The 23,854-nt window shown below is 36.4% G+C and overlaps 1 protein-coding gene across 5 annotated transcripts in view; it reads left to right on the top strand.

Moving 5' to 3' along the window:
- Positions 1–23,064, top strand: part of FANCM (DEAD/DEAH box RNA helicase family protein) — a 28,050-nt gene extending 4,986 nt beyond the window's left edge. For 3 of the 5 annotated variants that reach the window (XM_028242397.2, XM_028242395.2, XM_082920534.1), the window contains 18 exons: positions 700–791; positions 925–979; positions 1,056–1,177; positions 1,259–1,372; positions 9,712–9,905; positions 11,603–11,733; positions 12,142–12,202; positions 12,344–12,414; positions 15,761–15,810; positions 15,883–16,048; positions 16,223–16,350; positions 16,855–17,190; positions 17,269–17,335; positions 19,898–20,560; positions 20,684–21,166; positions 21,374–21,425; positions 21,625–21,774; positions 22,264–23,064. In XM_028242397.2, the coding sequence (XP_028098198.2) occupies positions 700–791; positions 925–979; positions 1,056–1,177; positions 1,259–1,372; positions 9,712–9,905; positions 11,603–11,733; positions 12,142–12,202; positions 12,344–12,414; positions 15,761–15,810; positions 15,883–16,048; positions 16,223–16,350; positions 16,855–17,190; positions 17,269–17,335; positions 19,898–20,560; positions 20,684–21,166; positions 21,374–21,425; positions 21,625–21,774; positions 22,264–22,831 (3,503 nt within the window). In that variant the 3' untranslated portion in view covers positions 22,832–23,064. The remainder of the gene's footprint in view (positions 1–699; positions 792–924; positions 980–1,055; positions 1,178–1,258; positions 1,373–9,711; positions 9,906–11,602; positions 11,734–12,141; positions 12,203–12,343; positions 12,415–15,760; positions 15,811–15,882; positions 16,049–16,222; positions 16,351–16,854; positions 17,191–17,268; positions 17,336–19,897; positions 20,561–20,683; positions 21,167–21,373; positions 21,426–21,624; positions 21,775–22,263) is intronic. The other 2 variants (XM_082920533.1, XM_028242396.2) reach the window with 1 other exon arrangement.
- The last annotated feature ends 790 nt before the right edge of the window (positions 23,065–23,854 follow it).

The following is a 23,854-nucleotide window of genomic DNA, read 5'->3' as shown; positions in this document are numbered from 1 at the left end:
ATTAACATACTTTGAAAAACTGGAATATGTTGGTTTAAGTTTTTCTTTCTCTCCTTTCCATTTATTTTTAGTTTGGTGGCTGATTTGGATAAATGACTTGAAATAAACTCTTGAAATTTGATAAAAATATACCAATTTACGTCCAAGCATTGGTTGTCTTCTACATGTCATATTTTGCCATTCAACCCTATCTAGGGTCATTTCCTTCTTTAGACAAGGATTTATTCAATGTGATAGTTTGGGTTAGTAGAATATGGCTCTCCCTTGGAGCTTTCTATTTGATTAGGTAAAAGGCCCAATGAATTCGGATTTCTATGCCTTATATACTGCTTTTGGAAGGATCGTTACTTCATTTAGTCCCCTCCTTTTAACCTTCCTAGTGTTCAAGTCATGCGTCTAAGTTAATCAAACTCTCCCTCTTGCTGGTATAGCTGTTGGTCTTTATAACATGTACCTAAAAAAAAATGAATAAATGGTTCGTAAATATGTAGCGGTTTTATTTATTTATGTCTTGGTACTTGTTTTGTGAAAATAAAGTGAAGAGCTATTTAGTATATTTTTTCATAAACAAGCATTTATATAATAACAATGATAATACTAACAATTGTATAAACTCTTTAATTTCTACATAGCTTGTGCAACTTTCTTTTCTTTTCTGTTTTTTTCCCTGGGCTTTACTTAAAAAATAATCTGTTATAGGTACATGTTTGGTTAAACACCTAGTGTGTTTGGTGATTGATGAGGCTCATCGAGCAATGGGAAATTATTCCTACTGTGTGGCAGTTCGTGAGGTTTGTAAATTCATTTCTTCTATCCCTCCTTAATGCTTTGTCACTCTGCCCATCTGCTATTGGTTGGTGTGTAATTTCATATTTGTGGATAAATTTTACTGTTTTAGATAGTGATGGTGCTTTGAATTTGTAGTTGATGGCTGTACCTGTGCAGCTCAGAATATTAGCTTTAACTGCAACACCAGGATGTAAGTTAGTTATCATTATATTTGGATTTTGTTAAGTTTCTTGTAGATCTATTATTTCATGGCTTTGATTATTCAGCAAAGCAGCAGACCATCCAGCAAATTATCGATAACTTACAAATCTCAACACTTGAATATCGTAATGAAAATGACCATGATGTGATCCCATATGTGCATGACAGAAAGATTGAATTAATAGAGGTATGTACTAGTTTGTTTGTGCTGAAGTTCAATGTTCACAAAAGCTTAGTTATGGGTCTGACATTATTGTTGTAATGCTAGGTTGCTATGGGCCAAGACGCTGTTGAAATAAATAATATGCTTTTGGAAGTAATACGTCCGTTTGTTGCTAGGCTTTGTTCAATTGGAGTGCTCCAAAGTAGAGACTTCCAGACTGTATGGTTCCTTCTACTCTAATCTGGTTAATTTTTTTTGGGAATAAAAAGTAATTTGTTCGATTTTGCAGTTCTATTGAACATGTTCATTCTATGGAAGTGATGTTTGTTAGAATAGGAAATTATATTTATATATTTTATTCTGATTTGTTTTTATTCCTTGATTGATGTAATGGGCTGTAATGAGCTCTCCCCTAATTCGTGTCTTATGGAACTCCTGTAATTATGCTTTATTCTTAATATAAAAGGGGATGAGGTCTCACTCATTCCCTATCTCTTTTTATTCTCTAAAACTTTCATGGTATCAAAGCCACAAACCTAAATCCATTCACCTCACAGCCACTACAAAACTACCTATTCAGTTTTGACAGGTGTAACAACTTCCCTAGCCTAGTCGGCCACTGCAGAAGGGCTTCTTGGCCCAGTCGATAGCTGCTGAAGACTGCCGGTGGCTGCCCCAGCGTAGTTGGTCACTGCCGACAGGCCTGGCCTAGTCGATCACTCCTGCTGGCTGTCCTAGCCTTGCCGACTGCATCAGTGTCATTCGACAGACTTGTTTTTTTGCCCAACCGACAACCCCTGTTTTGACTTCATTCGTAGCTTTGCTGATGTATTAACCAGGTTATACTAAATAGTCTTGTTTACTTCTTCTCTAAAAAAATTTAAAAAAAAAAAAAAAATGAGTTCTTAATTTTTCTAATATTTTTTTCGTGGTCATAGTGCTTACTATTCCTCGACCATCTTCCGGGTTTGTGATTGGCACTGGGTTTGAAGGTTACTTAGTAGAATATCCATGGCAAATTCCACTAGTGAGTCAACTACTTCTCAGTTACCTAAGAGCGAGAGCTCGTTATACCTCCTACTATGACTGATGACCTCAATCCTGGCCTAAAAATCACCACCTCTTTATTCAATAGTCAGAATTATCTAGCCTGGAGAGTCTGACTATTTTTTTAAATAGCAGAGAGAAGATGAGGTATGTTAATGGAAGGATGCAGACACCCGATACCACGGATCCTAGTTATGGCCAGTAGGAGATCGCCAATTCTCTAATCATGGGTTGGTTGATCCATTCTATGGTACCAGAGATTGGAGAGGGCTACTTGTCTATGGACACTGCCCAGGATATTTGGGAGGTTGTAGCTACTACTTACTCCAGGAAGGGGAACTTTTCACTGGTTTTCGAGTTACGTCGCTCCTTTGAAAGGTCGGTACAAGGTGAGATGACTATCCTCCAGTATTTTACTTTTCTTAGCAATGGGTGGAAGCGGCTTGATCTCCTTCAGGATTACAAGCTTGTCTGTCCCACTGATTCTGTTGGTTATCGAAAGTTTGTGGCGCAAAAGCGGGTCTCCAAGTTCTTAGAAGGCCTAAATGTGGAATATGATCTAGTTCGGAGCAGAGTATTTGGCATGGACATGCTTCCTTCTCTCTAGAAAGCCTTTACTTTTGTGCAGAATGAGGAGTCGATGTTCTACGATGCTTCCTTCTACCACTATTGATCGCTCGGCCTTTGTTTCTGCACTCCCTCGCGATCGAGAGCGTGTGACTCGTGGTTCTCGTCCTTCTTCTGAGAAGGATAATCTTTTTTGTGACTACTGCCATAGACCTTGACACACACGAGAGACTTGTTGAAAGTTGCATGGGACTCCTTCTGGTGGCCGAGGAGATCGTCCTGGTACTCGAGGGGATAGGTCTAGTCAGTTTAGAGGCCGAGGGGCCAATGCTCGGGCACATCTTTCAGACACGGTTGAGTCACCATCTTTAGTTGTCTCACCTGTTACTGATCTTTCGGGGTTATCTGTCTCAGATTTTGAGATTGCTTTTCATCACTTGCTAGACCGTCGAGCCTCCACTTCCACCACAGGTGCATCCTCTTCTTCCTTTGCCAATTCAGGTAACTTGGCTTCCTCTTCATGTGCATTGATTCTAGTACTTTGATCATATGTCTAGTTTATCTCATTTGTTCTCAGAGTATAATCCCTCCTCAGGTCAGGAAAAAGTGCGTATTGCTAATGGTACCATTTCGTTTGTGTCAGGGAAATGTTTAATTCATGCCACCTCTTTCTTTCCTTTATCCTTTGTCCTTTATCTTCCCAATTTTAGTGTTAATTTTTTTATCTTTGAGTCGTATTACTTGTGACTTGAATTGTAGCGTGATGTTTTTTTTCCTGATCATTGTCTTTTTTAGGACCTTATCACGAGGAAGATGATTGTCAGTGGTAGAGCGAAACATGGTCTCTACATTCTGGATCAGACAGACAAGCTGGCTTATTCATCTATTTAGTTACCATCCACCAAGGAAGACCTTTGGCTGTGGCACCGTCGTTTAGGACATCTCTCCTTTTTACTACTTAAGCATTTATTTCCTTCTATATTTGAGAAAAATAATGTGTTTGATTTTTAGTGTGAGTCTTTTCAACTTGGAAAATAACACAGAGCTTATTTTGCTCCTTCTATTAATAAAAGTTTAGTTCCATGTGCTTTGATTCATTCTGATGTATGGGGTCTCTCACGTTTTGTGTCTTTAAAAGGTCAAAAATGGTTTTTTATTTTCATAGACTATTCTCGGGCCACTTGGGTATATCTGATGAAAGATAAGAGTGAGGTGTCTTTTGTATTTCAAAACTTTCATAAAATGGTTTGCACTCAGTTTGGAGCGGTTGTCAAAATTTTGCATTCTGATAATGAGGGGGAATATATTAGGTGTGTTTGGTTTGCGTTTGTAGAGTAGTTTTTGAGATAAAAAGTACGAAAACTTGTTTGGTTTGCCTTTTTTTAGAAATGGTTTTTGGAAAATTGTTTTGGGGAGAGAGTTTTAAAAAAAGTGATTGATTTGATGTGTATGAGAGAGAGAGAGTGATTTTGGAAAGTAGTTAACCAAACAAAATTTTGAAATTTTTTTTGAAAAAATTTGTTTGGTTTGATTACTCTTAAAAATTTGTTTGTAGAGAATTTTTTCCAAAAATTTTTCTAAAAAACAAACCAAACTTAGCCATTGACTTTGGTTTTGCCAGTTATTTCACAACTCATGGCATTGTTCATCAAACTTCGTGTCCTAATACCCCTCAACAAAATGGTGTTGCCAAATGAAAAAATCGCCATCTCCTTGATGTGGCCCGTTGGCTATCTTTTGAAATGCGTGTTCCTCGATCTTATTGGAGGAAAGCGGTTCTCACTACAACTTATTTGATTAATCGTCTTCCTACCCAGGTCCTTCAAAAACAAACCCCTTTTCAAGTTTTGTTCGGGTCCACTTCTTCTGGGTTCTCCATTCCACTTAAGACCTTTGGATGTGTTTGTTTTGTCCATAATCATTCACCCCACTGTGGAAAATTGGATCCTAGGTCTCTTAGGTGTGTTTTTTTGGGTTATTCTGCCACTCAAAAGGTTTATAAGTGTTATCATCCTTCTACTCGCAAATGGTTTAAATGGATGTCACATTCTTTGAGTCCCAATCTTACTTTCTCACCTCCACAGTGTCACAGTCATCCCTTCAGGGGGAGCCTTGGTGTGAAGAGATTCCTGTTTCACTACCGCCAGTGGTTGAACATATAAAGGATGATGAGCCCGCAGTTGTTGTGGAAAAGGAAGCAAGCAAAGTTTATGTCAAGGACAATAATAGACAGAAAGTCGCCTAGATGCAAGAGACTACTTCCTCTTCTCTACTGCCAACTTCTTTTTCGGATGAGTGTCCAGAGTCATCCCCCCTCTCCTGAGAGTCCAGGTAATTTTAATGCTTCCATTCCTGAGGTTTTAGATCTTAATGTTCCAATTGCTAATAGGAAGGGGATTAGCTCATGTACACAACATCCTATTACTAATCATGTCTCTTATTCCAATATGTCTCCCTCATATAAAACCTTTCTGTCTAAGATTTCTTCTGTGGGTCTGCCTAATAATTTTCAGGATGCTCTTTCTATTCCTGAATAGAAACATGCCATGAAGGAGAAGATGAGAGCTCTTAGCAAGAATGACACTTGGGCGTTAGTGGAGTTTTAGAGGAAAAAATCCAATTGGGTGTTAGTGGGTGTACACTGTAAAACATAAAGCAGACGGTTCCATAGAACAGTACAAAGTAAGACTGGTTGTTAAAGGCTTCACTCAGACTTATGGGGTAGATTACCAGGAGACATTTGCACCGGTTGCTAAGATGAACTCTGTGAAAATACTACTCTCTTGCTGCAAATTTAGATTGGCCACTTCATCAGTTTGATGTAAAGAATGCCTTCCTTTATGGAGACTTAGAAGAAGAGGTCTATATGGATATTCCTCTTGGTTTTGAGGATGCTAAGTCCAAAGGCAAAGTGTGCAGGCTTCGGAAGTCACTTTATAGGCTAAAGCAGTTTCCTAGGGCGTGGTTTGAAAGGTTTGCTCAAGCTATGCTGAGATATGGGTTCAAGCAAAGTCAAGTTGATCACACCTTATTTGTGAAACACTTCCCTTATGGTAAGACCACATTTTTTATTGTTTATGTTGATGATATTATTCTGACAAGGGATGATATTGAGGAGATCCCTAGGTTGAGGAATACTTAGCTAAGGAGTTTGAAATCAAAGATTTGGGTAATTTGAAGTATTTCTTGGGCATTGAAGTAGCTCGGTCCAAGGATGGCATCTTCATATGCCAGAGGAAGTATATACTTGACTTGCTAAAGGAAATTGGGATGCTTGGAGGTAGACCATGTGATACACCTCTAGAATCAGGCTAGAAACTAAGTGAGGATCAAGGGGGAGAGCCAGTGGCTAGGGGGAGATACCAGAGGCTAGTGGGCAAGCTCGTATAGACATTGCCATTGCAGTAAGCATGGTTAGCCAGTTTATGCATGTTCCTAGAATTTCTCACTTAGAGGCAGTAATGAGAATTCATAGGTACCTAAAGACTTTTCCTAGAAAGGGACTCTATTTCTCGAAACATGGACATCTCAGTGTGAAGGAATTTATTGATGTGGATTGGGCTGGATCAGTCACTGACAGACGATCAACTTTTGGAAATTGCACATTTGTTGGAGGCAATCTTGTCACATGGCGAAGTAAGAAACTAAATGTGATTGTTAGATCTAGTGCTGAGATAGAATTCAGGGCTATGGCACAGGGTGTATGTGAGTTGGTATAGATTAGACTATTGTTGGGAGGCTTGGGGATACATCAGACCGATTCCATGAGATTGTACTGTGACAACAAGGCAGTGGTCAACATAACTCATAACCCCGTCAACATGATAAAACCAAGTATGTGGAGATTGATAGGCACTTCATCAAAGAAAAGCTCACTTGTGGCACCATATGTACTTTATTTGTGAAGACTGGAGATCAATAAGCAGATGCTCTCACCAAAGGAATAGGGAGCAAACAATTTCATGACATTCTCAACAAGTTGGGCATGAGAGATATCTTTGCACCAGCTCGAGGGAGAGTGTTAAAATAGGAAATTATATTAACATATTTTATTCTAATTTGTTTTTATTCCTTGATTGATGTAATGGGCTGCAATGAGCTAGCCCGTAATTCATGCCTTATGGCATTCCTGTAATTATGCATTATTCTTAATATAAAAGGGGATGAGGTCTCACTCATTCCCTATCTCTTTCTCTTCTCTAAAACTTTCAAATGCTAAGAATGTGCTTCTTGGAAATTTCTATGTTTTTGTCAATCTGTTGAATTCTTATAAAGAAGGAAGTTGTAAATGGCCCCACTATTAGACAAGTGGCAAAGAGTTTTGGCATGTTTTAACCAATTGGCCGCATCAAAGATACGGGTGTCAGCCACAGTTTGAGGCAATGTCCTCTGTTACTATGAGGTTGTAGCACCAGAACAGCAGCAAGACAGCAGCAAGTGTTATTGTTCTTTGCATGTCAAAAAGTTCTCCTCAACTTGGTGTCAAAGTTATCACAAGTTCTCTACTAACCCAGTCTACTTTGCAAGGTCTTAATTTTTTTTTTTTTTGCCTACATTTATATAAAATCAGTTGTAGGCTTGCTAGTTACGGCTTCCAATTTGATTCTGTAGTTGCAAGGTGCAGATCTTCTTGTAACTATAGCCTTTTGGTTTTTTTCTTATCATCCAACATTCATATATGCTTCAATGATGTGAACCAGACTGCCAAGTGTCCACATTTCTGGTTCAACATTTTTACTGGTCAGGCTGTGCTGGTTCTTATGACTATGCCTTGGTGTAGAAGTAACCTTGCACTGACATTCTATTAGATGATAAAGAAGCCTGAGGTGTGCTCATAACTTTGTATAGCAAGCAGCCAAATTATTTTATTTTATTTTAATTATTTTTTTTGTATAAAAAACAATTTGAAGAGACAGAAGTACTTGGTGCTGTCCTCTGGTTGATAATGCTCCAAATTAAAGTCATTTATGAAGTGGGTACTGGCAGTATTTAGGCCAAGTTTGGCAACACCAAAATAATCCATCTTTTTATCTTTTTTTCATCACATCACCTCTCTACTTTTCTGCACATCTTTTCGTAAAAAGACAAAAAGTACACTTAGGCCAAGTTTGGCTACAAAGAAAAAAGTGCACTTATTTCATCTTTTTATCTTTTTTGGGTCACATCAATCAACATCTCCTCTCTACTTTTTCTACACATAATACAAAAAAAGTCAAAAAGTGCACTTATTTAGTCTTCCCAAACTAGGCCTTATTTAGGTCATCCCAAACAACCCCTTAGTTTCATATCGAAGATGCTGCTAGCATGAATTTATTTTTTGGCTACCTACAGGCATTTTGTAAGGTTGGCAAAATAAGTTAACCAATTTTTTGCAAAACCTGTCGAACATAAGATTATATTATTAAAGTTGTCAGAACATATAGAAGATATCAAAATATATGGAGATCCCATGATTTGTGTTTATCATGATTTTTTGTATCTTTGATTTATTTCAATCCCTTAATTGAAGGGATTTGATTGTATCTCCCACTCTATAAAGATGGAGTATCATGTAAACAAGAGTATTAAGTTGAGTGGATGAAAAATGTAGCCCATAGGGCTTTGGGTGTGTGTGGACAAGGCTAAGATTGGTTGAACCACGATAAACCTTTATATTCTTTTATCTTTTCTGTCTCTTTTATCTCTCTATTCAACCTTATTGTCATATTATAAAATTCAACTTGGTATCAGAGCCTACCAAATCCTAGGCACATTTCTCGCCAGAGAGCTTTCTCACTCTGCATTTTTTGTTATCAAGGTGTTTTTCCCTCTTCCTTGAGTTGACCACTGGTTTGCTGATGTGCTAAGCAAACTCTATGAAATCACTTGTTCAGGGTCACCAGTGAGTTCAATAGCATTATTTTGCGATATGTCGAGTTTCAGGCTTGTTTGTTTTCATTATTCTTGTTCACCTTGGGTAATTCTTTAGGGTGGTTGTTGCTGATGTGGTAAGCAACGGTTTTGTTTTTTTCGCATATTTGGAGCTATTGGTATGTTCGGTAACATTTTTTGTGGTACACAGCTTCTCCGATAACCTTTTTTGTTTTGTGATACATCGTTCTTTGGGACTTTCTGTTTGTGGTGATTTGCTGTTGTTTTGGCCTTGTTTCTTTCTCTCTCTTGGTTGGTTTCTCTTGCTACCATCATGACTAATTACATTCACATTTCTCTGGTGTAAGATGTTGATTCCTTGCCTATGTTCTCCGAAGTTGTCATTGAGGGGAGTTATTACAATTGTTGTCGTTTTTTGACAACTTAATTATAGTTGTTTGTGATGATCAACCTATTTTCGAGTTCAAGTTGGACACTTCACTTCAATCGTTCTTTGTTCCAACTTGGGGGGAGTGTTGAAGATAAGACTATATTATTAAAGATATCAGAATATATAGAGATCCCATGATTTGTGTTTATCATGATGTTTTGGGTCTTTGATTTATTTTAATCTTTTAATTGAAGATATTTGATTGTATCTCCCGCTCTATTAATATGGTGTATCATGAAAACAAGAGTATCAAGTTGAGTGGGTGAAAGATGTAGCTCATAGGGTTTTGTGTGTGTAGACGTAGGCCAAGATTGGCTGAACCACATTAAACCTTTGTGTTCTTTCTTTTATCTTTTCTATCTTTTTTTATTTCTCTATATTCAACCTTATTGTCGTATTACAAAATTCAACTAAACCAGCACATGATTTTAAGCTGGAATGGGGACTATGTTGCTAAGTGTGTATTGCCCAATCTTACCCTTATTTGTTGGTAGTTGGCAGGTTCAATTTGTTTTTCTTCACCTAATGTGGAGCTATATATGTGAATTCACTTGCCTTTCCATGTTTTTCTAAGATTTTGGATTTTGGGTTGTGTTTACCTGTCCAGTCTTCTATTCACACATATATTTTTGATATTTGACAGTTAAGCCCATGTGATTTACTTAATTCAAGAGATAAATTTCGTCAAGCACCGCCACAAGACCTTCCCTCTGTGAAGTGTGGAGAAGTGGAAGGATATTTTGGAGCTCTTATTACTCTTTACCATATACGCAAGCTACTTTCAAGCCATGGAATAAGGCCAGCATATGAGATGCTTGAAGTGAAGTTGCAACAAGGGTATGTCCTTGTTCATAAGCACCGTCTCAATTTCAAGAACATTTGATTTCCAAGAAACTGTGCATGATGAGTTCAATGTGACCATTGTTGAATTAAGTTAATTCTATTCCTTCTGTTGTAATATATTAGGTCTATTTTTCCACCGCTTATTAATTTGATGAAAAGAATTGTGATATCCAACTTTTGGCTTGGGCACTGATATTTGCAATTTGCATTAAGCCTGTAATCCTCTTGATAGTTGGTCAGACCATTTCAAAGAAATGGGTTCCCCATAGTTCTAATGACTAGTTTGTGAGTTGAGCAATTCCAATTTCCAATGGTAGTTTGCATGTTTTGTATTTCTGTTTTGGGTAGGATCAACTTACACCTCATGTAAAATTAGGAAGTATTACTTCCATTCATAATTTTTTTGATAGATTCATATTTCATAAAATTGATCGTTGTAGGTATATGCATTTGGAGTTCTTATGTTGTGATGGGGTTCGCTCCAACACCCTCCACAGTATAAGGCATGACTTAAACCTTTCTTCATGGCCTTGCCTAGGCGCCTTGTCTTCCTCAGCCTAGACACCTTGCCTCTGCTTTGCATAAGTGCCTTGTCTTGCCTTGCCTTCTTGTGATTTTCTTTGTTTATTTACTTAGCACCTCGCTTTTGCCTTGCCATGGCACTTCCTTTGTTTCACGAGCCATCTCCAGAATGACATCCTCACACTATCATGCTATCTGAGGTCAAGAGCAGGTCCTAGGGACCCCTCGGAGTCAATGCCTTGGTCATGGGATGCCTGAGTGACCCTTAACCCTGTCTGAGATGACCAGGGACTTGTGGATTAGTGGCTGGAGTTGAGGGATATTCAAAGTTGCTTGGCTCATCCCCTCGGGGTTGCTCCACTTTGATCGATCTTAGACAAGAGAGAGATGCCTCTACAAGAAGATTAGACTTTGACCAAGTCATGTGATAACTTGTGGGATGTATATTACCTACCCACTATAGCTCTTTGTAGACCCTCAAGGTTTGAGCATTGGTGTAGTTGGGCCAAGGGGTATGACCCAACCTCCTGTCTCCAAGCATGGGCCACCATGCGAGGTTCATCTGCCCCCCTATGACCCAACCCTCCTATTAAATGAGATCTTCTCCTCCATACACAACAAATAGATCATTTCCTCTTGCAAGTTCAGAGGCTTCTCTCTAATTCCACTCTCTCTCTACGTGATGGCTGCCTCAGCTCTCTCACTCTTCACCTCTGGTGGTCTTGTGCCACCTTAGTGTGTACCATAATTCTCAAAGGGCCCATGGTTTGCCCACATCACTACGACCGCCCACAATCCAGGGATTAGATACTTCTCTTATGTTGATCGTGCATGCCACATTTGAGATTGACAAGTGGTCAGGAGATTTCTCATCTAAATAGTACTCCAAATAAATTATATTATCTAGAGAAATGTGAGTTTATGGATGAGATCATCAGATAGTTACCTATCTTTAATCAACTTGAAATTTGGCATGTATTATGGGCATTGGAAGAATATCTAATCCAATGATCAGTTCTTTGAACTGTGAATTGGTGAAAAAGTTATGAAGGTGTAGGTTGATCCCAACCCTTGTGTTACATTTCAAGTGTTTGCTAAGTGTATTAGATTTTGAAAATGTTTCTAAACACGTTTAACATTCTGAAAGTCATTGATATCAATTATTGCAGGCCTTTTGCGCGACTTATGAGTAGAAATGAAGGTATACACAGAGCAAAGCTTCTAATGCAGAAAAGCTTGTCGCACGGAGCTCCTAGTCCCAAATTGTCGAAAATGTTAGAAGTACTGATTGATCATTTCAGTATGTGGCATGGTGTCTTACTTTTGTCTCATTTGTTGCTGTCTTTTCATTTGAAAGTTAGTTTTTGCTTTCTGTCTCTGCTTCGTACTATTTTTTAGACTGCATTGCAAACTTGAATTGGAATTTCTTTTTTGCAATTTTGACAAATTGCTAGACAATGATGATGTGGTACACAATATTAGGTATCTTTGACAGACTTCACTGATTCTGGAATTGGTTTTCTTCTGTGGATGACCATCCCTATACTTGTAGTTATTCACAGATCTATGGAGATTTTCATTTATCTTTCACAATAATAGTTATTTTCAGATAATTTTCTTTTTTTTTTTTCCAGTTCTAATTTTTTGTTGGTGATATTTGTAAGACTGACTTATGGATTTAATCTGACAACTAAATTTGGTGGTGTAGAAATGAAAGATCCACAGAACTCAAGGGTTATCATTTTCTCAAATTTCAGGGGAAGTGTCAGGTGAAGATGATATCATTAAACTATTTTGTTGCGATTTTGTTTTCAGACTTAGATTCTTTTCCAATATTGCATTGTGTTTTTTTTTCTTCTTCTTTAATTTTATTTAAAAATCTACCATTGCGATAATGATATCCACTTCAGAGACATAATGGATGCATTAACAAGCATTGGGGAATTGGTTAAAGCTACCCAGTTTATTGGCCAAAGCTCGGGTATGTAATCTTGTTGCTTTGTAATTTTTGTTTAAGCAATTTTTTTTTTCTTTCTGTTTTTTTTGGGATCAACAACAAAAGATTTTATTGATAAATCAAAAAGTGAGTGAGGATAAGGCATCCTCTACAAAAGGAAAAAGAAATACAAAGAGCATAATCCAAACAAGATCATCTCAAGCAAAGCCTACATATCACACACCGACAACTAATTTCTAGCAAACAAAAAAAGTGGAACCCCCTTAAAGGGAGAATTCCCTGATGCCCAAAAGGAAGTTAAGTGCCGGACTTTATCCCACAAACAATCCACTTCCTAAAATTTATCTTCGAATAACCGGGCATTTCTTTCCAACCATAGAACCCAAAAAGTTGCAAAGATGGCACAAGACCATAGCACTTCGGCTCTCTTTGATCCTCCGAAAGTGCGAAAATCAACTAGGAGCATACGCTCACTACCTTTTGGTGCCACTCACATAACATTCCTCAAAAGATACAAGCTTGCCATAAATTCAAAACAATTTGTTTAAGCATGTTGTAATCCTGTAATCTTATTCTTTTGTTAGAGATACATATGTCATACGTACATATATATATTTTCATTCCAGGATATGCTAAATTCTGTTTGATTTACTGTAACATCTATCATTTGTTTCTTATATGTTCTATAGGTCTAGAAATGATTTAAGTTAGTTTCTCCAGTACAACCAACTCAACTCAGTGAAATCTTTTCTTTCAGCTTAGGTAGGCCATGAGTACAATATTATTTTGTTCTACCTAGGGTTATATATAGGCCACCTTGTATTTCCTTGTAGCTTTATTCTATATCAGTTTTTGCTGATTCTGTAGTCTTTGTAGCTTTAATCTAGGGTTATATTTTCTGGATCCAAACACTTCTTAATCCAATTGTCAAGCTGCCCATAAACTTGTTGGCAATCTAATTACGGGTGGTTATCAACTTCAATATGTAATGATTCTACTGAAAGTTTAATTATAGTCAATATGTTTTGTTGAATTATCAAGTCATTTGGAATTTTTAAAATTTTACTAACTCTTATTTGGTTCTCAGCTATGAAGCTTAGATACTTCTACAAGGGAGTCATGCCTGTATTGTATTGTATTGTATTGTATTGTATCGTATCGTACCCATAGTTATCAAATCGGAATTTGAATCTTGAATCGAAATGGCCTCATATTGAATCGCGAATCGAATCAAATCGAATCGTGAATCGTAATGATTCGATCACTTTTTCTAAACTATTTAGAAAAATATATCTACAGACGTGGATGTTAAATATATCTTATGAATATGAAACATTTAGGCTCTGTTTGGTTGTGTTTTCAAACTAGTTTTCTGCTTGATGGTTTGAGTATGATGTTTGGATAGAGTTGTGGAATTAATTTTCCACAACTCTGCAGAAAACTCTGTCAAACAGAGTGCATTTTTCATTTTTTTTTTCAAAATTTGGCCTAACCGGTCGTCCCGCCGATTGACTGGAATAGTGAATTTTTTTTATTTATTTATTTTTTATTTTTGCAATTGATATGTTAATTTTTATATATTTGAAAAAAATATTTTCTGAATTTTTAAAATTTTTTTATGTGCTTTAAAATAATTTTGAGTTGTATGTTTAGTTATGAGTTGTAAATTTTTGTATCAAATATCAAATGTCACATCAACAATTCCCCACTCAATTCAAAACTCTTTTCCAAACTGTTTTCAAAACTCTTTACCAAACAAATTTTTCACACACAAATCATAATTCCAAACCTCACAAACTCAAAATACAACTCATACTCTCAAATAATAATTACAAAACTCTACCAAACGCAACCTTAGACTTAAATCAATGAAAATGTTGTTTTGAATGATGATCACATAGTTTATTAAGTAAGAAGTTAATAAATGTTCCTCTGTAAGATCACCATTTTACCATTTTTCTTTTTAAGATATTTTTATTAACCATTCTTAATAAAGACAGTAAACAAAGACAAACTCTCAATTTCTAAAGTAACAATAATTTGACCATATTGAAATTTGGACAATAAGCATACATACTTTTTCAAGTAACAATGACTAAATAATAAGAGAGAATTATTTAGGATATTTTATTTTAAAGCCTAAAACATTTAAAAAGGTATAATTGATCTCATCTATGAAATATTCAACTATATTTAATTTAATAAAATAACAATCGATAATTCATGATGTAAGTTACTTTAATTTTAAACACTTTTAGAAGGTATATTATGATTTTTTAAAAGATAAATTGAGAAGAAATGTTAAAAACATGTTAGGTTTGATTGAATCTAATTAGATCTTATTAAAAAGTCCATGATCACCAACAAATCATGTATATATTAGTTATTTTGGTATTAAACGCTATTAGAAGTTGTATTATGTCATTTTCACTAAAAGAAATGGTGAAAAAAGAGTCAAAAATATGTTGGACACGATAGTTTCAAGAATTGCATGAATCGTATTTACTAGAGATTTATTTTCAAAATAGATTCACCTATAGATTTATATCGATTGTACAAAAATTGCAAATTGAATCGCGAAAGATTTTGATAACAGAGATCGTATTAAATATAGATATTTTTTGGACACTTGTAGACACATGTCTTTTCATGTACTTCAGAATACATCCAACACATCTTCAACATGGAGATGTTGCATGTGTTGCATAGTGTTAAATGTTAATATCTTAAGAAAAACAAAAATAGGGTTTTCAAATACTTTGACTACTTTAAGAAGAATTTGGTTTACCATACTGCCAAATAAAGAAAAGACATAATGAGATTACATGGGTTTCATTTGGTCTGAAGTCCATGACCATAAATCATAACATAAGTGAATTTAGAATATTTTACAAAATCAAGAAGCAATATAGTTAATTATTTAAATTTTCGGGAAATTTATCTTTTTTAAGAGATTGCACATAATAGATACACATAATATTACATGGATGTGTGTATATGTTTGTGTCTTTGATGTGACTATCCTATTTTTCATGAATTTATCTTACTGGCTAGTCCGTATCATGTCATATCTTTATCTTGTATGTGTATCAATGCTTCATTGGTTCTCTCGGTTACAGGAATTCTTATTTTAGGTAACGTTTCTTCTTGAGTGCTGTGATTCCATGCTTCCAACTTGAACCTTGTCAGGCTTGTGGTCTTTTTGTTATAAAATGTTGTTTTCATTAAGACATAAACCTGAAATGGCTTAGAAGAAATATGTGCTCTCTTTGAACAATTGTTAAATGTTTAAAATATTGGGAATATGGTAGTCTAGTTCAAAATACGATGAAATATAATCTTCTGTGAAGTGCTTATAGTATTTTTACAGGAAAAACATTAAAGGGCCAATCACAAAAGGTTCAACAGGCTGTTTTGGAGGTAATTTTTTTTTTACTCTTCATTGCTGTTAAGTTTTAACTCTTTACATCAGCTAACTTCATTCCTTTACAGAAGTTTCGGGCTGGTGGATACAACGTAATCGTAGCAACATCAATTGGTGAAGAAGGCCTAGATATCATGGAGGTTGACCTTGTCATTTGTTTTGATGCTAATATCTCTCCTTTGAGAATGATTCAGCGCATGGGGAGGACTGGAAGAAAGCATGATGGACGAGTTGATATCCTTTTGCTGTCTAGCTAATGTGTTTAATGGAGTAGATTGCCTGCATAATTGACGAACTACTTTCTATATTTTCTTTGTGCACTCTTCCAGCTTTCTGAAATCATTCAAATAAAAATTTTGGTTGGAAATTCTTGTATTTGTTTTCAAAATCTTCCTTAACAAGCTTTACTTGTTTTAGCCTGTGAAGGGTCCGAGTTGAAAGGTTACATGCGAAAGCAAGCAAACAGCAAAGCTATTAAGAAACACATGCGAAATGGGGGGATGAATAGCTTCAATTTTCATTCTAGTCCAAGAATGGTGAGCTTTACTAGATGAGGTCCTATGTTACTCATTCGGGTATGAGTATTGGGTGCAGGTGCGGGTCCAAGTGTCGGACCTTCCTATACCTAAATCTTAGCATATTGGATATGTATAAAAAAGTTGGGTATGGGTATGAAGACGTGTCTTGAACACTTATATATTGCATATTATATAATATGCGTAGATGATATTATGTAAATTATTTAGAAATGTGCTTGAAATTACATAGGTTTATCTCCTATCCATGTGAGGCAAGAAATATTTCTTTACTAGAAAAGGTAAAATTTTTCGAACATCATAAAAAGTTAGAGGATCCAAGTGTATAAATTGGTATGGATGTCAGACATATATCCCACACCCATACTTTTATCATATCTGGTAGACATGGGTTCTGTGGGGAAAATAGGAGAGTCGATACTAGATGAGGTTGCCTAATAGTTCCCTTTGATTTTTCAGTTATCACCTTGTTAACCTCTATGTTTTGTATTGTTTTATTTGTAGATTCCCCATATTTTCAAACCAGAAGTTCAGTTGATTGAGCTATCAATTGAACAGTTCATTCCTCGTGGCAGAAAAGTGAAAGATGATCATCCTATCCAGACCCCCGTCTTTAAGACCAAACTAACTGATGCTGAGACTGATTTAGTTGCTAAATACTTCCACCCTACCAAAGGGAGTACATGGAGACCATCCCTTATTGCCTTCCCTCATTTCCAGGCAATTCCCTCCAGAGTGCACAGAGTTATGCATTCATTCAGAACAGGGATGTTGATTGATGCAATGCAACGGTTGCAAGGCTTATCATTTTCTAGGGACAGCAAATCCTTCTTTCAAGAGGTTTGCTTCTGATTTTGTATTGGGGTTGGTTTATTCTGTTGTATGGGTATTACTAATGTGACATCTGTCAATCTTCAGGATGAAGCCCTCTCAAGTTTGGACTTGGGAGTTGAAAATGTTGAGCAGCATGAAAACTGTATGAAAGGTAATGCCATCTTCCACAGATCAAAAGGCTTGTGGTACAAAAAAATTAATCAGTCAGGGTTTTATATGGTTAGTGTCAGATTGTTGAGTATTTCTCTGCACTATACCATTATGAAGAAGAATCCTTTTATGCTGGGATCCTATTTAAACTGGATTGACTATAGGTGTTTCTGTTCCTTGGCCAAAACTCTTGCATATTCTTACAAAAGTTTTTAGGGCCAATATAGTTGTTTCTGTAGGGTAACCTATTGAACCAAAAAAATAAGCTATTATCAAGCTCTCACACCCTCCCTCATGTGAGCCCCTCTTGCATGTGGTGAAACAAACTGGCACGCATACTGAACTAAATGAGGTATGTATACACTGTATAAACACACAGAATAGAACACACACTACAAATGAAATGGAGGATGAAAGACATATGATGAGGCTTGAATTTGGGACCTTGTAGAACCAATTTTCTGATACCATGATAACTAATTGCAATGGAGTGAGCCCAACAATGCATTTCGAGCTCTAATAGTTTACGTATGCTTATGCAATGCTCTTTTTTCTTCTATATTACATCTTGCAAGTGATTCACTGTTTAATGTTACTTTTATTTTTTTGTGTGCTCTTATTATGCTTTCCCAGCTCACCGAGTCGTATTTCAACATGTATGGTCCTGTGCAGCACTTGCTGCAGTCTTACTATTTTTCCTTTCCTTTTTCTAGTGCTCCCGACTGGTGAGAGGGTTTTATGAAAATCTTTTACATTGGAATGCTACTAATTACTTAATGCTTGTGAATTTACTCGGAAAATTTAGAAGTCAATCAACAAGTTGACACTCTGATATTATTAGTGCATGACTTGATCAAGGTTCCCAATTTTCTTGGTTTGTCTTGGAAAACTTAAAATTTTGGATTCAATCAAGTTACTATTAGCTTTCTGTATGATTTTCTTGAACTGAAGTAGAAGAAAGAAGCAAATTGAAGTTTGAAACTCCTCAATATTCTAATCTAGTTTCCAAACAACTCTTAGTCACACCTTTTAATTGCATTCTTATCAAGCCCTGTTCACCTATTTTGAGTCTGATGAGAAGAAAACAACCTAGTCTGAATACCAAGGTTGTCAAGGTGTCACTGTCATGTTGCATCAACAATGGCAGCCATGTTCATTTTCCTTGGGTTCAAAGTGAACGGACATAAATGGACCTGTGGGGTTTTTGCATTGTCTCTTTCTCACAAGATGTGTTTACTTTCATGCTGAGGTTCATAGGTGTTGCATCCCCAATCCCACCTATATGGGATTGGGAACATGATGAGCTAGTAGCTACTTACTATCAAAGGCCTACTATACTAGATGGAATGTGTAGCTGTTTATTATTAAGCATTTAAGTAAATGGTGGAAATATAACTTATAACGTGTAACTGTGTGAACGGTGTCTAGTCCACAATCCCATCCCCAAAATGCATGTGTCAAGTACAAATACCTTACACTATTTTCTTGGCCATAGATACAAAAAAGGCCATTACACTAATGCATTTTTATACTTTAAATGAAATATGGTACAATTAAGGTTCATTAACATTCCAGCTAATTTTCTGGACCATACTGGCCTGTCTCGACCCATACTAGACGATATTGGCTGGAAATCTGGTACACAAGATGGGGGGTCGGTTAAATTGTGAATTAAACGAAATTTAAAGCCTTTTATATCAAGTAATAAATGAGCTAAATAAAAGCATATGGTGGTTATGCCCTTTAAAGTCTTTTTGAAGCACTTAAGGGTTATGCATGTTTTAGTTTAGTGATTTATTTATTGCATGTTTTATGATGAATATGTATGAGAAAATATGCTTTAATGTTTTTATTGTGTGATGATAAATTATTTGTTAATGTATATTTTAATGATGCATTGGTCTTGAACAATTCTTGTTGGAGATAATATATATATTTTTTTTGATAAATCAAAGAAAGTGGCAAAAGGGGTGCAACATGAGGACTTCCCAGGGTGTTGTTAGAGATAATATTATATATATATCTTTTTTAAGTACATGAATTTTACAATTAAATATAATGTTTTGATAAATATGCGATATATATATTGATAAACCCAAAACTTTGCACCAAAATGTGCAGGTATTGGTGCACACCATATCAATAGAGAAAAGCGCATATGGGCTAGTATGCGATTGGTAACTATGCCCAAACAAACAAAAGGAGCACTTTGTCCCCATACCTGCACACACATGCATATTTTATACTCTATAATCTCAAGTCAAATGTTGGCTTGTAGAGTTAACTAGGTCCTCTATCCTGCTTGCTAGTCTGCTGTACTGTTGAAGTTTGAAAGCTTTCAACATATTGTAGCAGCAATGCTCTCTCTCTCTCTCACACACACACACACACACACACGCGCGCACGCGTGCGCTTTCCTCCAGTTGGTTAGAAAATATGATGGCTTTCTAAGTCAATATGCAACTTTTCTCTGGCAGTGTTGCATATAGGCATTTAAAGATGTTTGTTATGCTACAGATTTTTAGTTTTCTCTAGTATTTTACTTTTTGAAAACTTATTTCAGATTTACAGAGTCCTCACAATTCCCCAGAAGAGTATTCACTGAGAAAAGTATCAGATTTTGATCCATTACCTATGGAGACCTCAGTAACTAAGGAGAAGAATTGTCTTCCAGATTCTCATGGCCAAAATCTTCCCATCCACTCTCACCTGTTTGGCTCTGGTTTTGTATCCATTGACTCTCTTGGAAGAGTCTTGATTTTATCTGTACCTGTACTTCCTCTGAAAGAAGATTCACATTGTAAGTGCACGAGTGCAAACAATACAAGCTTGCTAAATTGTTTGAAGCAAGATTCTTTTCATTTTAAGGCGTCATGCGGAGACTACAAAGATATGACTCTGAGGGTAAAAGACATTTCTGGCAAAACAGCTTCTTCTCAGACAAGAAGCAAAGAAAATGAGAACATGCTGTCATCTAAATCATGCAACCCTGATCCCCAGCCAGAGAATGAACTGGATGAGGATGGGAAGTTTTGTCAAACCCCAGTTTCCAAGGTGGGTTTGTCAAATGAAGGAGATAGCACTCACAAGGTACCTCAGGAAAACAAAACAGAAGCGCTGTTAGTTGGTGATTCAAGCAATGACCCGAGAGATGTTGAGCTTAGTCCTCGGTTAACTAATTTTATCAAGAGTGGCGTTGTCCCAGAGTCTCCTATAGATTATGCTGGTTGGTATTTCTCTTCATAATGTTATACTTTGTGCATGTCGAATGTTGAAATTTAAAATAGTTTCTTACATTTGTACTCACACTCGTAGCTAAACTACACTGAAAATTTATTGAATTTTGCAGGGACATCAAAAGGTAAAGGGAGTGACAAGTTAATGGTACCAGACCTTGGTTCACCTGCTAAATCAAATACTGATGTGTTACTGAGGTCTTCAATTCCGGAGCAGAAAGAAAAGGCAGCTATAAATGGTAGTGCTTGTGGAAGCGATGCTCCAGCTTCTTCTGTTAATGAAGAAATTCGAACTCCTGTACTCAATTTGAAGTGTAGTGCCACAAGAGGAAGCATCTCTGCTTTTCCAGTCAATGAAGAAGTTCAAACCCCCTTAGTAAATTTAATGAACGATAGTTGTAGCAAAGACTGGTGTTTGAGTTCTGGAGGCAAGTCGGAAAGTGTTCAACAGGGAAAAAAGTTTAAAAGATTGTGCAAGTATGGAGAACAAGGCAAGTGGAGGCTTCCAGAAGGCAAAGAAGGAAATATTGGCCATAAAACAAACCCAGCCAGAGATTGTTCAAGACAAAGTCCTATTCTGGTGAAGAATGGTAAAAGTAAAATGAAATATATGTTTGATGGACATTTCAAGTGTTCATACTGTATTATTGTATGTGGTTTCTTCATCCTGTCAATACTGAGCTTCCTAATTGTTGACCTCTCTCTCTCTCTCTCTCACGAGCGTGCGTGCACGCGCACACACACAGACCTTGTATTTCAGTCCATTTTTGTCTTGCTTACTCAGTATCTGTTGTTGCATTCAGGGAAACGGAAGCCAGTAAAGGATGTCAGCGCCTTCATCGATGAGGAAGCTGGGTAAGTCTTTGCTAATATTGCATGTGTACAAACAGTTCTTTCATCATTTTGAGCACTGCACTTGTTGAAGGATATGAGGAAAACTCTGGATTCAAGTGAATTAAGCTAAGAAGCTTGTTGTAGCAGTATTTTTTTAATAATTTTGTTTTTTTAAAAAAAAAAAATTCCCATTTTGCTGATTTTTATTAAATTTTCTCAGGGTATCTTCAGATGTTGAAGTATCTGATGATGAGGAGGATGAGCAGGAGAACAATTCTTATGGTGATAGCTTTATAGATGACAGGTTAAATCCTACAGCAGCAAGTACTCAAGCTGAAGCTAGTAGAAGTGGCATGATGGCAATTTACAGGTTTTGATAAGTTTTTGCCTCTGTTTTATTCTCGTTGTTATTTATGTGGTTCTCTGTGTTTGAGGTGAAAATTCCATAATTAGATCATGGACTTCTGTGCAAATTAGCCTCTAAAGGTATTTGTTCTTTTAACCAAGCAATGTGAATTTGTGATGCTTAAGCATACTCTTCACAATGATGGACTGCCCTGTGCATCAAATTTATCAAGCTATTTCTGATAGCTTATTTTACCAGGCTCGCTTGGACGTGGGTAGGGTTCTTGGCTGACCAGCCAAAGCACTGGGTTGGGCTGACAGTCATTTTCTTTAATTGACAAATTTTCCATTTCTGACATGATTCAAATGACCAGCTGTAGTGGTTCTGTAGTAGTCTTGGATGATAATTAATTGAGGAGTTGGAGATTATACGTTCTTTCTTTTCACTTCTATATAACTAATAATTGTGCTGCATTTTGAAATTTTATTTACAACTACATTATCTTTTCAACAGACGCTCGTTACTAAGTCAATCACCAATGGAGACTAACTGTTCTACAGATTTTAGTCCCGACTCTGTTGCTTCGAAGACCCGGATGAGTGAATGTGGGAGTTCACCAGGAACAATAAATCATTCTCTCCAAACACCTCAAACTGGGTCAGAGTCTGCTGTGAGGAATTCAACAGTCTTTCATTCAGAATCTGAGAAGATCTCTTCAAAAGCTACTGCTAGAGAGAATGAGAACAAGATGGGGTGTCGAAAAAGAAAATTGAGCTTTTATCAAGACAAGTCTGTTCCTGCAATTAACTTGGAACAGCAATTCTTGGTTCAATCTGAAGCTGCAGGACGAGAAACATTGTTGCAGGATCATCAAGTGCAGAAAATCGAAGCAAATGTGGACGTGTTTGATGATGATGATCAGTTTTACGCGGGTCTTGATCTTGATGCAGTGGAGGAACAAGCTGCTAAACTACTTGAATACAAATTAGAGTTGTCAGAACCGAAAAGAAAGATGATTCACGATGCGACCCCTCCACAGCTTGGTATTCTGGGTTCTCCATCATTTGATCTTGGAATTTGATTATCTTTAAGGATATCCTAATTATTTAGAGTTCATTTAACTGTGAGGACAATTCCTTGAAAATTTTGGAATTGAGAAATGTTGGTTTGTTGCAAGTCAGGTTCTTCTGGGGTCGTAAGTTGAAAGTAATTACATTTTTCTTTTCAAAACAATACATTCATTTTTATGTATATATGATATTTATATAGAGGGTAGTTGAAAGTTTTGCAAATGAAATCAGGATTTATTTTTTTGTTTGTTATGGTCAATTCAATTCTGTTGTTTTAAGTATAAGCATCCATTGTATGTTCAAGTAAGTTCAAATAAAAGTTCAGTACAAGTTATTTATATATTAGATGTTTCTGATTTGCTCTGTTAGTGTTTATTTTTGGTGGGGGTGATTCATCATGGCTTAGGTGCTATGTGAAATTAAATTATTTTGGGAAGTCTCCGACTATCCTAAAGAGGAAAATTATGAATACATTTGTTTACAGTGGACCAAAAATTTGACCGGTCACTAACGAGGGAGTTGGGTGCCACATCCCACACCTTGTGAGGTGCCGGTCGAATAATTTTTAGTGGTAGAGAGTAATTATTATTTTTATCGTCTAAGTTTCTAGTAAGATTGAGTAGTTATGGTTGTGAAACTCACATTTAGTTCATCCAAAATTTAGGGGTTGTTTGGAGTGTCTTAAATAAGTGTATTTTTTTGTCTTTTTAGACTAAAAAATTAAAGAAAAAAATATGGATGTTTGGGTTAATTTATCTTTTTATGAAAAAATGTGTAATAAAAAATTATGTAAGTAAATGTATAGGGGAAGAAAGTTGAGTAAGTTGTACGGCTGGGGCAGCGTGTCTTACACAACAAATTATTGCCTCCGTCGGGGCAAAGTGTTTGGATAGAGATGGTCGGTTTGTGGGGGCCACTACGGGTCCCATTTTAATAATTTGAACCGTTAATATATACAACTCGTCGAGTATTATATGTCTGTAAAAAATTACGTTGATCGGATATCGATTGCTATATGATCGGATTAGTTTTTT

The sequence above is a fragment of the Camellia sinensis genome, chromosome 3 (assembly GCF_055761805.1).
Source record: "Camellia sinensis isolate YWXY chromosome 3, ASM5576180v1, whole genome shotgun sequence".
In the NCBI taxonomy this organism is placed as follows: domain Eukaryota; kingdom Viridiplantae; phylum Streptophyta; class Magnoliopsida; order Ericales; family Theaceae; genus Camellia; species Camellia sinensis.
Note: the sequence above shows the minus strand (reverse complement) of the source record. Positions and strands in the feature narration are given on the sequence as shown.